Source organism: Natator depressus, chromosome 19 (assembly GCF_965152275.1).
Source record: "Natator depressus isolate rNatDep1 chromosome 19, rNatDep2.hap1, whole genome shotgun sequence".
NCBI lineage: Eukaryota > Metazoa > Chordata > Testudines > Cheloniidae > Natator > Natator depressus.
Window position 1 is genome coordinate 11,995,544 of NC_134252.1, and position 16,379 is coordinate 12,011,922.

A 16,379-nucleotide genomic window follows, 5' to 3' on the forward strand; every position below is an offset into this window, starting at 1 on the left:
TTTTTGTGTGTTTTCTCCGCAATGCTTTCTCCCTCAGAATAAATGTATTTTGCTTTGTGACGGCTGGCTATTAACTGGTATACACTGTTGTAGCCCCAGGGGAAAGATTCATAGAATATAGAATATCAGGGTTGGAAGGGACCTCAGGAGGTCATCTAGTCCAACCCCCTGCTTAATCACAGGTGCTGGCCCCTGGTCAGCCCTGCTGCGGAAAACACAGTGAAGTGCAGACAGACTGCAAGCCTAAACCCCCAGATATGGAGGAAGAGAGACTGGGTCTCTGTCTGAGAGAGGTAATAGCTGGGAAGCCAGAAACCTGTAAGAGGGTGCCCTCGAGGAAGACCTGGGGGGGAGGTGTGGGGTTAACCCTGAAACTGTGACAAGATGATCTGGTGGTTCAAGCTGTGGTCTGGGACTCAAGAGATCTGGGTTCAATTACCAGCTCTGCCTAAGACCACCTGTGCAAACAGGAGCAAGTCAAAGGGCCCAATTCTCCTGCCTTGCACCTTATGTTATTTATAGCCATGCAGGGTGGTTGTAAAATGCTACCAACCTAGCATGATACACCCCCTTTACCCAGTGACAAGCTACAGTCGAGTGGAAAAATCAGGCCTTTAATGTCTGTCTCTAATAAATAATATTTCCTTTCTCTCATCCTTTGTTTACAGTGTAAGTGCTACACGTCATGGACTATTTCCTATGTGCTGGTGCAGTGCCTTGCAAAACAGGGCCCCAATCTGGATTGAGGTGCTATTAAAATACAAACAACAAATTCACTGTAGTCCTTTCCATTAATAATCTAAATGCATTTAGATTTTTCCTTTTAATGCAAAAAAAAAAAAAATTAAAAAATAAAATAAAATAACCACACACCTCCTCCTTTCCCTCCCCCTCCGGGTCTATTTCTGTTGTTACTGTTTTGCTTAATATATTTCAACCAAGCAGATTTCCCCCAGCCCTCCCAATTCCCCACAATTCAACAGCTGAATTAAAAATAGATTCCCTCCTTCCCTTCCTCGCTCCACAAAGAAACAAAAAGAGCCCCCCCCGAAGTGGTGGGGGGAAGGGGGATGCTGAGGCAGTCACAATGCTAAAATAATATGCCAGTTCTAATCCTGCAAATAGATTAAGGGAAAAAAACAACTCACACACCAACATGTAGCAACTAGCAAGTACAGTTTCCAGCGTGCGGCATAAACAGATGGGGCTCCTGCCCCATGGAGTCCAGCTCTCCCAGGAAGCAACAGCACAACACACGCTTTATACATCCAGGAGGTCAGCGCTATGCTAAAGGGAGGGCTGTGTTTTTACCAATGGGTTGATTCTTCTCCTTTCTGCACCAGGCTTAAGCGATCAGTGTCTTGTAACAGTGTCCTGTGGCAAAGAAACTTACAAGGCCTGGGAGGGAGAAGGCCAGGAAGGGAAGAAGCAGGATTTGGGTGACAGAACCCAAAGGCAGCTTAAGCACTTTAGCAGCCAGCAGATCTGGAAAGGGAAAGGGAGAGCAAAGCAAAAAAACAAAAGAAACAAAAAAACCACAGGGTGTGGGAAAGGGGACAATGAACACTACAGTCAGGGTTGCTGCTTCCTTGCCAAAAGCAAAATACCAGCATAGTTGATAATGAGGAGTTGGACAGAATTCCCTTTCCTGGGAAAAAATAAAAATGAGGTACCTGTTTCCCCCAAAGCAACCATCAACCCCTTCCAGCAGTAAGATCAATGCTCCAGTTACTGGCCAGAGAGTCTCTCTCAACTAAAACAGTCCTAGCAATGACCAGGCCTGGGCAAAAACAAGAATATGGGCTGTATCACTGAGCGCACTCAGGAAGGAGAGGGGCTCTCCCCTTCTGGTCTGCAGAATCACTTCTCCTTCCTCCCTGCAGAAACGGTTGATTTTGTCCATCACTCCATGAGATGGAGCCTTTTCTTGGGCCTCTCCGTGTTTCTCCAGCTTCTTCCATTTTGGACTGTAAAAATGAAAAAGATCCATGGCAACGAACAGGATGACTGTCAAAATGAAAAAGTTTAAACAAAAAAAAAAAAAAACCCAACAACCCATCCCACCAATGAGATTTGCCTTCCTTGCTAATCCTCCAAGACAACGATCTCTACATTGTGCACCTGATGCTGATGGTCCTCAACATCTGCCACCATTTTCTCCTCTGTCCTCAGCTCAGTTTCCAGAATCACAGCTTTGCCCTCCGATTCCTCAGCCTCTGCTTCAGGATCTGGTGCTGGGTCTATCTCTATGATGGTCTGTCCGTCTTCTGAGGTGCCCTCAACAGCTTGGATGGTAGACGTCAGGCCAGACTCCATGGCCACCAGTTCCACAGGGTTCACCACTGCGGCCACATTAGCCAGGCCACTGCTGTCCTGCATAGCGGCTGAGCTCAGCAGGGCCAAGCTGGAGGACGGATGAAGGGTCACAGTGTCAGATGAACTGGACTTGGAGGAAGACACCACGGTGGCATATCGGAAGAGCTGTGAGGATGGCAAGGTGTGGAGAGTCACTGGGCTGGATCCCTGGCTGATGGTTGCCACCGGAATGTTGCCCACTGAGAATTGCTGTCCCATAGGTGCGATGGCAATGGGTGAGATGACTGTGAACTGAGGCTGCTGGACAGGGGTGGAGGGACTCAAGACTGTGGCTGAGGCCGGGCGCTGCAGACGAGGTCTCTTAGGGGGTTTCGGAGCACTGACTGGCATCAGCACCACGTTCTGGATCGTCTGAGACTTCATCTTCTGATCCCTGGCGAGCTTCTTCTGCTCCTCCAGCTGGCGTTCCAGGTCTGCAAGAAGAATGACAATACAGCATATTCAGATAAAGCTTGAGTCACTGAAAACAGAGGGAGATACTTAAAGGAGCTCCATAAAATCAGCAACATCTGGTCCCACATATTATTTATTTTGCAGCGGGGCATCTCAGATGTCCAGTAATGTGTTTCTCCTCAATCCGCTTCAGACAAAACTTTGTTCAAGACCAGGGGCCAGACTGACTATGGCCCTGCAGCTTCAGCAACCATTCACACCCGTGCAGAGTGGAGGCAGAACACTGCCTTTCTGATCAGGTAGCTTTTTACACCCACGTTGCATTTGTGTAAATGGCTGCACAAGGTGCAATGCAATGGAGAATTAAGGACCAAGGTCCTTGGGATTCCCCTTGTCTCCTAATTCTGGAGTGGTTTTCTACCTCCAGTTATCTGCTCACAGCCTTGTTTTCACTGCCGAGAAGATGGATGCCATTGCTGCACATGCCTGTTCCAGCTAGGAGAAAGTGTGGCAGTGAGAGCTATCTCCTGAGCTTGGTTGGGTGCCATCTCAGGATGGATGGCATTCACGAGCTGTTGCAGGGACTGGGAGTCCCAAGGCCACTCCTGAAGATGGGTCTCCAGCACAAACATAGCTCAGATAAGGATCTTTGGGGGATATAACTGAAAAGAAGAAGAAGCATCAGCCATTGTGGAGCAGACCAGAAGTCCAGCAAGGCCAGTATCCTTCCCTCAGCAGTGGGCATACCTAATACTACACACTCCCTAACACCCCTGGCCAACGGCTCACTGCTACACAAGGGACTTTGGGGGATTCCTACTTGATCCCTAGAATGGATGGAGATTCAAGTGCACGTGTTTCATGATGTAGTATGTCAATAATTTGCAGTGACACAGGATAACACACCAGTTGCATGCTGGTGTATGGAAAAAAAGGCAAATTTAGGTTTTAAATAAAGGGAGCAACATATTGCTTTGCACTCAAAGTCACATAGGAAAGTGCATGAGTCACATCAGCTCTAGAGAGTTGTGATGGGACACCAGGTTTCATTAACAAATATTTCCCAGGCATTGACCATACCTGCTAAAGTATAAAGAAACTGCTCTTCTCCCTGCTCTGTTTGGCTTTTCCTGTTGTCCAAAACTTTCTTGACTGTGTCCATCAGGCCAAAAGTGTGGGCCACATTATTCAGGACTGCAGCATCTGCAAGAAAACCCCACATGGGTGAGTGCCTAAAATTCCTTAGACAGCCTAAACTTCCAGTCAAGGAGCCAGGTAGGTGAGATTTATTTATTATGCCTAAAATCCTATAGTGCTTTCTATTAAAAGTTCTTCATTTTTCCAGAGTGCAATTCCAGGAGTGCTGGCTGAGGAGGGCATTCCCAACCCCGGGGACATCCAATGATGGCACAACTCTGTTCATATCAAAAGAAAGACCTGTCACTCAAGCAGCTCTGAATCGCTTCACATTAAAGTATCATCTGTATATGTTAGACCACCCCCTACAGTTTTTCTGCCCATAATGCTGGCAGTGTCATTAGCTCTCCAGCAATAGTGAAGGTTGCACAAGTTTTTCCATTACATACAACTGTCTGAAACTGTCATCTATCTGTCCAAAGGTGAATTAAAAACAATAAATAAAAAATCATGGGTGTAACTAAAAAGAGAATTTGACACCAGGAGAGGATTTTGTGAGTAGGAAAGGGCCAATTTTCCCTTCCCGTCTCTGACCATAACCACTTTTTCAGTAATCCTTTAATATCCACACAGAGGCGGCTGGCCTCCCACCCACCTGTGATCTGGAAGGGAGATTGGCCGAGCCTCTGCTGGACACCTTTCAGCACCTCTTCTATCTCTTTCTGGATGTTGCAGACGACCTCTTCCATCAGCCCCACGTCGGCTATTCCTTTCCAGAACATCAGCGTGTCCTCTGGCACAGGAAGAGACAGGAGGGAGAAGAATTCGACACGTACAAGCATTTGGCATTTTCCCGCAAGGCTACATTAAAACCGTTCCAAGAGCAGCGCGCTGTCATGCAGCAGTAACTTTGGAAGCCGGCTTCTAATCTGGCCATCAGGGTGGACATGACATGCAAAAAACAAAAAACAAACAAAAAAAATGGATCTGGGAAGTAAACATCACTAGTGAGGACTTTCATACAGCTTACGACTTTTAGAGCAGTACTTCACTACCTCTGCCTGTCTGCACAAGATACAGTGTCTATGGTCTTCACCTGCTGGCTTGGGGAACTCTGCCTAAGCTTCTGGACAGGTATCAGGAGGGCCAGTGAAGCACCTGTAACAATAGTGCAGGGAGAAAGTGGATGGCTCAGAGAACTGCTAATATGCTATGGAGGGCTTTGCCTCTAGGTCAGTAGTTTGAATCCAGCCATAGCCGAATAGGGACTGAATGTGGCATTACTCTGAAGTTTCAGAGTTGCAGCCGTGTTAGTCTGTATTCGCAAAAAGAAAAGGAGTACTTGTGGCACCTTAGAGACTAACCAATTTATTAGAGCATAAGCTTTCGTGAGCTACAGCTCACTTCATTGGATGCATCACGATAAGCTAGCTCACGAAAGCTTATGCTCGAATAAATTGGTTAGTCTCTAAGGTGCCACAAGTACTCCTTTTCTTTTTACTCTGAAGTTGTTCACTAACCTTTGGAAAATGTGTGGGTGGTCTCTGCCCACTTCCTGATAGGCCAGTGTCTATTTCATAAAGAGTTACCATATCATAACAGGCACTAACTGATCTGCTTGGTCATCTCAGCAGAGAGGCCAAGGACTGAATGGGCTTTAGAGACTGAACTCACCCCTTACTCACAATAGTGGGCACCGTGTGTGTTTGCAGGGGAGAGGGGAAACTTGCACTACTGCTGCCTAGGTCAGACCTGTTCTGAGGACGTTAGTCTCCCAGGCTGTAAATCTAGAACCTTTCATCAGCATTAAATTCACTCCGAAAATTTGGACGGGTGGTGAAGAGCCAACAGACAGTATGAACTTACCCGAAATCTCCTCTGTGTCCTTCTTGATGCCCTCCTCAGTGGCCATGGTGACAGCAGCCGTCAGAGCAGAGTTCCATTCAATCCCCTCCTCCATGCTCTCCTCAGACAATGCAATTTGGGTGATGCTCCCTGCAAAAGGATCCAGAAGAGGAAGCTTCAGCTCTCTTGGCAGCACCAGGAATTTCATGCTCCAATCAGCAGCTTTACTTTCCACTCCCCCAGTGTTTTTCACTCTCTGTCAGGCTATTTGTATCTATAAACCAAACTAGCTAAAAGCCGATGTTGTTTGTTGTCAGTGGAACCATACCTATGAAATGCACTAGGGTTTGTGGATGGAAAGCCGCTCCCTGTCCAAAGAGTTAACTAGAGACCCATCCTGGTGTAAAAGTAGCAGAAGGGATCAGAATAAAGGAGGGAACTTAAGGAGCAAATTGGTCAGTCATTTCCCTGCCTTGTCACATTGGGAACATAGGACTCTCCATATCTGATCAGAGCACTGGTCTATCACGACTGGCATCATACCTCATACACTGGCTGTCACTTCAGACTTAGAGGAAAGTAACCTAACCAATTGTATGATAATGTACAATGGGGAGGAAATCTCCCTCCTCACCTCTGCAAAAGATTGGCTTATGCCCTGAAGTATGAGATTTGATCAGCCTTATTTCAGCATTCATAGTTAAAATGCTATTCGTCATTCAAAGTCTCCACCCAGAGTAATTGATTCATTGACTTTTTAAATAACATTAAACTTGGAAGGACTCTTGTTTTTCATTTTTATTCTGAGTACCAGCCTGAAATGGCAGCACCAATGCAGAAGCCATGCATCATGTCGGTAAATGATACCAAAAGTCAAGGTGTAGGGTTACCAACTACAGCATGTGGAAAATAGGACAAACCAGTAAGACTACAGGTGGACATATGCTGCCAGAGGTAGAAGTGGGAGCCAGATCCCGGCTGGCTGGGGTTTTAAATGTTCCATTTGTTTATTTTTCAGAGTAAAAAGGCCCATCCAATACATGTCTGAGCCACCAGAAATCCAGTATGCTCCTTTTCACATGACCCTCTAATAGGCCTGCAAATAGGACATGCATCAGGAAAACCACTGCAAGCGGGTCTCTTTCAACTGTTTTTTCATGTGCTGTTTTGTGTTCCACACCCAAGTACTTTAGAACAGAGATTGCCAAGAGGTCGGTTACCAGCAGTTTTCCGCTGGGTCCCACAGCTGTCTACATCCACCACCAGTGCATTGCCGGCTGCTCCCGACCCTGAACCTTACAGTGTACAGTTCGTTGCTAGATCCCACTGATCCCCACTCCCAGCAGACTCAACAGGAAGCTTCACCCCTCCCAGGAATCTTTTGAAGCAACTTGGGTGCAAGTAAAAAGTAATCTGAGATGTGGGACTGCACCAGGAGAGAGGTGGTGGTGCACTGCATTAGGACATTGCACACAGAAAGCAAACAGAGATAACTGGACAGTCTCAGTGAGCAAGAGGCAGGAGGGAGGAGGGAAGTGCTACAGGGTAACACATGGCATTTCTAGCTGTCTTTCTGTCCCCTACCATCAGCTGATGTGGGAGTCTGCACCACACTTGTTTGTTGCCCCGGCACCGGTGCTCTGGCACTGCTGATCAGGAGATCAAATTTGGTGCTTCGACAGGTGTTGGTGCAAACCTTGTCATGCTGGTAGAAGTCGATTTGCCCAGAGTCCATCATCTTCCTGTGCACAGAATGGGGAGAGAACTATGCAATGAACTCAGCTTGGATCTCAGCCTGAAGAAACCAGCAGGTCAGAGGGACAGCTATGACCGCATGGGGAGGAAGAAGAACAAGAAACCCATCTCCCTTCCACGAGTCCCCCAGAAGATCTTAACTGAAAAACAGTGGCCCTCATGTCTCCATTCCCCAACTTTGTATACATGGTTCTGGCCCTGTGACAGTACCCTTATGCCCCATTAAATACCATGCAACCCTAACTGTATATGTTCACCACATTAGCTCTGGGATGTAAAGTGAAATCCTGGTGCCAGTGAAGTAATGACAAAACTCCAAATGACTTCAGTGGGGCTAGGATTTCACCATAAAGGTCCTGCAGGCTGCTGGCCATCCATATTAAAAGTGATCTGCTGTTCCATCCACTTTTTCTCGGTAAGAGATTTAACTGGCATGTATTGAAGACACAGAGGCAGATGAAATGTCTGCAAAAGATTCTATTGCTGCACTGAGGAAGTACTGAAGCTGGCTACAATGGCGGACAGTCCTACCTCAACATGATTCCTCCAAGGCGAATGGCTCTCTTCCAGTCCTTCAGGGTAGACTTGCCAGCCAAGTGAACAAAGTGCTTAGGGCTGATCAACTGGTCATTAAACTAAAAAAAAAAAAACAACAACAAAGAATTCAGCCAGGCAGAAGGACAGATCAACAAAACCAGGAGGGAACATTACTTTACATTAGGACACTCCACAACCAGAAACCATTAGTCAGTTCTTCTAGCCCAAAAAGAAAAGGAGGACTTGTGGCACCTTAGAGACTAACCAATTTATTTGAGCATAAGCTTTCGTGAGCTACAGCTGAGCTACGCATGAGCTGTAGCTCACGAAAGCTTATGCTCAAATAAATTGGTTAGTCTCTAAGGTGCCACAAGTACTCCTTTTCTTTTTGCGAATACAGACTAACACGGCTGTTATTCTTCTAGCCCAATATCTTGTCTCTAGCATCTTTTAAAAGTGGAAGTCAAATCCTAGTGAGGTAAATAGAAAGGAGCATAAACACTGCCAAATTAAATGTAAAAATGTAATAAGAAAAGCCAAAAAGGAGTTTGAAGAACAGCTAGCCAAAAACTCAAAAGGTAATAACAAAAGTACATCAGAAGCAGGAAGCCTGCTAAACAACCAGTGGGGCCCCTGGACGATTGAGATACAAGAGGAGCACTTAAAGACGATAAAGTCATCACAGAGAAACTAAATGAATTCTTTGCTTCAGTCTTCATGGCTGAGGACGTTAGGGAGATTTCCAAACCTGAGCCGTCTTTTGTAGGTGACAAATCTGAGGAATTGTCACAGATTGAAGTATCATTAGAGGAGGTTTTGGAATTAATTGAGAAACTTAACAGTAACAAGTCACCGGGACCAGATGGCATTCACCCAAGAGTTCTGAAAGAACTTAAATGTGAAATTGCAGAACTATTAACTATGGTTTGTAACCTGTCCTTTAAATCAGTTACTGTACCCAGTGACTGGAAGATAGCTAACGTAACACCAATATTTAAGAAGGGCTCTAGAGATGATCCTGGCAATTACAGATTGGTAAGTCTAACGTCAGTACCGGGCAAATTAGTTGAAACAATAGTGAAGAATAAAATTGTCAGACACATAGAAGAGCATGAATTGTTGCTCAAAAGTCAACATGGTTTCTGTAAAGGGAGATCATGTCTTACTAATCTATTAAGAGTTCTTTGAGGGGGTCAACAAACATGTGGACAAGGGGGATCCAGTGGACATAGCGTACTTTGATTTCCAGAAAGCCTTTGACAAAGTCCCTCACCAAAGGCTCTTACATAAATTAAGTTGTCATCAGATAAGAGGGAAGACCCTTTCATGGATTGAGAACTGGTTAAAAGACAGGGAACAAAGGGTAGGAATAAATGGTAAATTTTCAGAATGGAGAGGGGTAACTAGTGGTGTTCCCCAAGGGTCAGTCCTAGGACCAATCCTATTCAACTTATTCATATATGATCTGGAGAAAGGGGTAAACAGTGAGGTGGCAAAGTTTGCAGACGACATTAAACTGCTCAAGATAGTTAAGACCAGAGCAGACTGTGAAGAACTTCAAGAAGATCTCACAAAACTAAGTGATTGGGCAAAAAATGGCAAATTAAATTTAATGTGGATAAATGGAAAGTAATGCACCTTGGAAAAAATAACCCAATTATACACACAATATGACAGGGGCTAATTTAGCTACAACTAATCAGGAGAAAGATCTTGGAGTCATCATGGATAGTTCTCTGAAGACATCCACACAGTGTGCAGCGGCAGTCAAAAAAGCAAACGGGATGTTAGGAATCATTAAAAAAGGGATAGAGAATAAGACGGAGAATATCTTATTGCCGTTGTATAAATTCATGGTATCATAGAATCATAGAATATCAGGGTTGGAAGGGACCCCAGAAGGTCATCTAGTCCAACCCCCTGCTCAAAGCAGGACCAATTCCCAGTTAAATCATCCCACATCTTGAATACTGCATACAGATGTGGTCCCCTCATCTCAAAAAAGATATACTGGCATTAGAAAAGGTTCAGAAAAGGGCAACTAATATGATTATGGTTTTGGAACGGGTCCCATATGATGAGTAATTAAAGAGGCTAGGACTTTTCAGCTTGGAAAAGAGGAGACTAAGGGGGGATATGATAGAGATCTATAAAATCATGAGTGGTGTGGAGAAAGTGAATAAGGAAAAGTTATTTATTTGTTCCCATAATATAAGAACTAGGGGCCACCAAATGAAATTAATGGGCAGCAGGTTTAAAACAAATAAAAGGAAGTTCTTCTTCACTCAGCGCACAGTCAACCTGTGGAACTCCTTGCCTGAGGAGGTTGTGAAGGCTAGGACTATAACAGGGTTTAAAAGAGAACTGGATAAATTCATGGAGGTTAAGTCCATTAATGGCTATTAGCCAGGATGGGTAAGGAATGGTGTCCCTAGCCTCTGTTTGTCAGAAGGTGGAGATGGATGGCAGGCGAGAGATCACTCGATCATTACCTGTTAAGTTCACTCCCTCTGGGGCACCTGGCATTGGCCACTGTCAGTAGACAGGATAGTGGGCTGGATGGACCTTTGGTCTGACCCAGTATGGCCGTTCTTATGTTCTAGCAGTAGCTTCAGTTGAAGGAGACCGCAACCTCCCAAAAACATACTTAACCGGTAAGGTAACAGTGGGTGGTTATTGAGAACAGTTCCTTCCTGAACCCCTTCCAGGAGATCATTTTACACCCTGATGCATGTGATTTGATACAAACATGTAAAACACAATCCAGCACATTTACAGGGATGTTCTATGACTTTTCAGCAGGTGGTCCAAGCAGATCAAGCCGAAAGCACTTTCCCTAGCACTTTTCAGTGCTGCCTTAAAGGTAGTTTTACAGTCCATGAACAAAATTCCTACCATAAACAGCTGCAATTACCTTTGAAGTCAGTGGTAGTTGCTCCCATTTACTCACAGATTCACAGATTCCATGGCCAGAATGGATGAATGTGATCATCTAGTCTGAATTCCTGTCTAATGCAGGCCATACAACTTCCCCAAAATAATTCCTAGAGCTTTTAGAAAAACATCCAATCTTGATTTTAAAAAATTGACAGTGATGAAGAATCCACCATAACCTTTGGTAAATTGTTCCAATGGCTAATTACCCTCCCTGTTGAACATTTACACCTTATTTCCACTATGAATTTGTCTAGCTTCAACTTCCAGCCATTGGATCATGTTAAACCTTTCTCTGCTAGATTGAACAACATAACCCTTCATACCAAAATCAGAGAACTCAGATGTCGGTCATATTGTGCACTGACATACACCTGGGGCTAACTCATTAACTTTTCTGGGTTGCATGCAACAAAGCATTTGGTTTGGCATATGCTGTACTGTTCTGTAACAGCAACGCCTATCAGACCTGACCACCTCACTATACCTAACACACACAATTTCAGAGTATTTATCCCAAAAGGATCATGTGAGGTCTCTAATAAAAGCTTATGACATACTGATCCTCATCAGCACTGTGAGATATATGTACTGATCATATATAGAAGTTGCGTATATGTACTTAAACACTGTCCCAGGCAGTGTTGACAAACAGGTTTTGCCAGACAAAAGGGTGTATATTCGCCTGTCTGCCTAGGTCCATATGTAGATTAAGTAGATTGTCATAAGACAAGACAATGGAAGCATGTTTTGCATATGGAGTCAATATAAGGATGTGAAGGCAACTTGGAGCCAGCACACGAGGAAAGGAACCTGATTCTGGGGCAAAAACAATGAATTTTGGGAAATATAAGGAGAGGCAAAAAGACTTTTTGTTATCCATTCACTAAGGAAAACCCCTGGCAGAGAGGGCTTCTTGAATATTTGGATCCTGGTTTGTCTTAGGCTAGCTAACTCTGCAAAAGACTGACCCTTTGGGGTTTAATCTACTTGATTATATAGGAAAGGTCTACATTAACAAGCGTAGACCCAGACTGTGTTTTATTATTTTGTTTTATATGTAATTATTTCTGTTTCCATTATCCTTACTCACTGTCTCTTAAATCTCAGCCTTTGAAAACACATTGACTATTTTCTCTATAAATATATCTCAGTGCTGTGATGTTATATTGGAGCTGACCCGCAGCTGAATCAAACTGGTGTGAGCCCTCTTCCTTTGGGGACAGCTTACCTGGTATTTTCTGTGAGTATCCACAGACAAGAGCTGGATACTACAGGGCATGGTTTCAGAGCGGCTCAGATACACCTATTGTTAACCTGCAAGGCAAAGTGAGGGCTGGCAGAGGCCTGAGGAGATTGTTTGGGCGGCTAACAGACTCCTGGGAGCAGATGCCCAGTTAAGCACCAGCAAGTCTCTCTCACACACACAGTCCTGGGCACCCCTAGAAACCATCACAACATGGCTCCAAGGGAGTGTGATGGAAGAAAAGAAAGAAAAAGCAGGACTTTAAACAGGGATCAACAGCAACCCAGAAAGACAAGGGGGCTGAGAACCCTCCACCCTGAGATTCTCCCTGAGAATCTGCTCGTAGCCTTGCCTCTTACAGAGACAAAACCAACTCCCATGTTTGGGGCCCTGCATGCTGCCAACGCAAATTTAACAAACTCCAGTGTAGAGAGACAGATGAAATTGAGAGAGAGAGAGAGAGAGAGAGAGAGAGAGAGAGAGAGAAAATACACTGGAAGAAAGAAAACGACCTGCCACAGTCCCAGCTTCAGAGAGGGGATCTGGCCAAGGAAATCGGGCTATTCTATGGCAAACAAGTTACCTTGACACACTTGACGTTAATTCCTGGACAGACAAACTTCTTCCAGAGAAGGATGGCTTTGCTCTCCCCACAGGTGATGGGGTAGGCAATCTCAATTTCATCGTTGGTTTCAATGGTGCTGGGGTCTGCAGGCAGAAGCATGGATAACATGAGATTTTCATTATTGGGAGCTCAAACCCCAAAGGGAGAGGTGTGAGAGTCCAGTTTCATGAGTAGGACACTTCCTAATTCAGCAATACGCCTCTTATCCTTCCCAGCCTCATAAAGCCAATGCAGGTAAAGGGTCCATTCTCCTGCAGCAGGTAACTTCCTTCTAAATGGCAACCACCCAAAGAAAAACGTAGATATTAGCAGAATCTGTCTGAAGTGATCACCAACGCTAGCAAAATGCACCCAATGCAAGCACAAAGAAAGGTCACCAAGGGTCTGTAAGTAGAACCACATCCTGTCACATGGGAAATCTCAGTTTAGATTTAAGACATAGGACAATGTTCTGCTCTAGTATCTAAGCAGTGGGTCTCTGCTCCAAAAACCTGTTCCGTGCAGGTGCTGATCTTCTACTGACATCAATGGGAGATCCACACACATCGAAGGGGCAGAATGCTAGAGTCAAGATCCACTGTGTGTTCTGAGAGAACTTTCCCCCTAGGCTCTTGCTCCTTGGGCTGGCAGGCAGCAATGCAGAGCCAGCATGCTCAGCTCATTATATTTAACCCAAACCTATATCAATCCATACAAAGCAAGAAGCCAGCTGTTTGACAGGGACTGGCATAGATGCTCAGACAGTTCCTGTTGGGATTCACTATTCACATAAACATTGTACAGCTAGCTTCTGTGTACCAAGAAGGCCTTCAAGGTAAATTCCTTGCTCCACTGAAACCAATGCAAGTTTTGCCATTGACTTCACTGGAGCCAGGATTTCACCCTCAGTATCAAGAGTCCTAATGGCAACTATAGCACTGGTGATCCAGGTGGGAACACCCCAAGACAATGCACTCCACATCCTGGGGAAAACAATATCCCCAACTGCTGATTCCAGTGGTGAGAGAACCCTAGTGTATTAAAGGTGCAAACCAAACTGCAAGTAATTCTGCAGGAGACATGTTTATGCCCACACCAAAGAGAAACTTACCAATCCCTTCTTCTAGTTTGTGTATGGTATGTGTTTCTACAGCCACCACAGCGGCACTGGTCTCAGAGCCCTCTTCGTAAATCCTGTTGTAAAAGTGTCCATCGATAAACAAACTATATAAATCACGGAAAAATTAAGATTCATAGCACAGGGTTAAAAACCTCATTTCATTTTTTGCTTACTTGTCCCTTAGGGACAAAATCTTGTTTTACAAACTTTTTTGGGGTGGGGGGGGGTTCAGGTATAAAAAATGAGTAATAGTCACCAGGGATTGAAACATGCATAGCTGTTACCAATGCTACGCTCCCCACCCCTGCACTGCTCCACCAGTAAGACTGTTAATTCTCTGCTTTACGTTTATACTGCACCTTTGCCTACAACCTCAGATATACACGTGGCATTTTGCATCACTGTATATCCTCCTTGTGATCACAGACTGAAAGATTCAGTTGTCATGCCTACAGGCAAAGGGACAGAGTTACTTGTTGTATAAATCTGTACTTTTAATGTTATGATTTTTATGCATGTAAAATCCCAGTTCATGTTGTACAAATGTTTTTTGCAATATATTTATTGATTAAAAGGCACGTAACTGGTGGAAGTCATCTGTCCCTAGAAAGAGACTGCCAATGCAGGGTACCATAATACACTGCCATCTATTGTAGCTGCCAACATTTAGCACCTTGGCTTTATTATATTTCACAGTAGGGGATGCCAAAGCAGGCACAGATGTTTGTGTATGTCGATATAATTACATTATCACATAGGTGGTAGTTTCCATGTGATCCTGCATTTATCATGCCCCGTTGCCTGGCTCACCTGCATGCGGCTCATTAATCTATCTCCCCAAGCGTTGTTTTAACATTCATACCCCTGAGCAGCCATTAAAAAAAACCAACAAATTACTAGGAATTCCCCTGTCCTATAATTACACTGGCCCAAAGCTCAGATACCATAGTGGCGGGCCCAGTATGTGACCCCAAATAGAACAAACTAAGATAGAGGGAGCAGTATTTAGTCCTCAAACAATGACAAGTTTAAGGTCTAACATCTCATGACCCAATAGGGCTAGAAGCAGAAGTATTATAACTTTTTATTTTAAAACACAACATATAATTAATCTGTGGAATTTATGGCTACAAGACATTCAATCTGAGATCTTAGCAGGATTCAAAAAAGGATCAGACATCTAGTTATGGATAATTAGAAAATCCAATTACACAGCATAGGATTACAAAATAAGGGATATAGATTTATAGCATAAACCAATCTCTGCTTGGGTTTAGGAAAAGCCTTCCCCTATGGACAGGTTATTCGGTAATTGTTCATTATGGAGATTTCTTGCACCTTCTGCTGAAACACTTGGTACTACCAGCGTCACACAGGATACTGGACTAGATCTGACCACAAATCTGATCTAGTGTGGCAATTCCTATGTTCCTAATCATTGCAAAGGGGAGGGATTCTCAGCTTCCCTCTGAGACACCCAGGGCTTGCTTCTAGCTTGGGAATTCCCAAGATGTTAAACCTTAAAGTCACTACCTTATTATGTATGTGAACTACTTTAGGTCATTGTTAGAAGTTAACATTTTAATCAGTTATAATTTCTCTTTTCCTCTAAGGCTTGCAGAACAGAATCAATCAAAGTATAACCCTTTCAGAAGTACCCCTTAAAGATCATGCTGAAAATGGACATGCCTTGGATCACATACATGAGATTAGCCACATTGCAAACATACCCACTTCCCACACCTGTGCACTCACATGCGTGTCAATATTCTAGAATATGCAAAGTGACATGGATCACTCACCCTTGCTGCACTGGCTGTAGCTGTAATATCACTTGGGTTTTGGTATCTTCCGGGTTCTCCCCTTCATTTCCTTCGCTTGGTACAACCACCACATCCCCCACAGGGACACTCACTTCGGCATTTGCCATCTCTCACATGCAGTCAAAGGGCTGGGTGGCAAGTGTGCTGTAGCAGACAAGCAGAGGCAGCTATTTACCCTGGTCTCATGGGAAGAACAAGAATGCTCTGTGGTGTCAAAATGGAAGAGCAACTGTCGCCAGCAGTCCTGCCACAATTAACAAAATGATATTGGACTGGTGGGAGCTGAGACGCTTACAGAAGAATGATTCTCAATCTCCGAGCAGGTGAAGGAGAGCACTAGTTCTTGATAAAACTCCACGCTGCAGAAGCAAACTGAAGTGCAACAGCTGCCGTGAAAGAGAAGGGGATATTGGGCTTCGGATGATGGGCATGTATAAGCCAGAGAGCGTACCTCTCAGCTTGCAAAGCAGGCAGTTGAGACCATTTAGATCTGGTATCAATGAGACACAAAAAACACGGAACCCCACAGTACCATATTCACAAACATTTTAACAGCAGACAGAATGCAGAGTGGAATTACCTGTACAGTGTAGTTTAAGAACCAAACAT

General features: G+C 44.4%; 1 protein-coding gene across 3 annotated transcripts; it reads right to left on the reverse strand.

Annotated features, from left to right (window-relative positions):
* Positions 1–383: 383 nt before the first annotated feature.
* On the reverse strand, positions 384–16,162 carry GMEB1 (glucocorticoid modulatory element binding protein 1). Of its 3 annotated transcripts, XM_074934413.1 has the most exons (10): positions 15,750–16,162; positions 13,939–14,021; positions 12,807–12,931; positions 8,038–8,141; positions 7,336–7,493; positions 5,773–5,901; positions 4,562–4,699; positions 3,850–3,972; positions 2,122–2,789; positions 384–1,967 (listed from the first exon to the last, which is right to left on the reverse strand). In XM_074934413.1, the coding sequence occupies exons 1-10, from the start codon at positions 15,875–15,877 to the stop codon at positions 1,809–1,811; spliced, it is 1,815 nt and encodes a 604-aa protein (XP_074790514.1). In that variant the 5' UTR covers positions 15,878–16,162; the 3' UTR covers positions 384–1,808. The 3 variants fall into 3 exon arrangements, with proteins under 3 accessions (XP_074790514.1, XP_074790515.1, XP_074790516.1); XM_074934414.1 differs by having other exon boundaries at positions 1,847–2,789; positions 13,939–14,051; positions 15,750–16,155; XM_074934415.1 differs by having other exon boundaries at positions 1,847–2,789; positions 15,750–16,154.
* Positions 16,163–16,379: the final 217 nt, after the last annotated feature.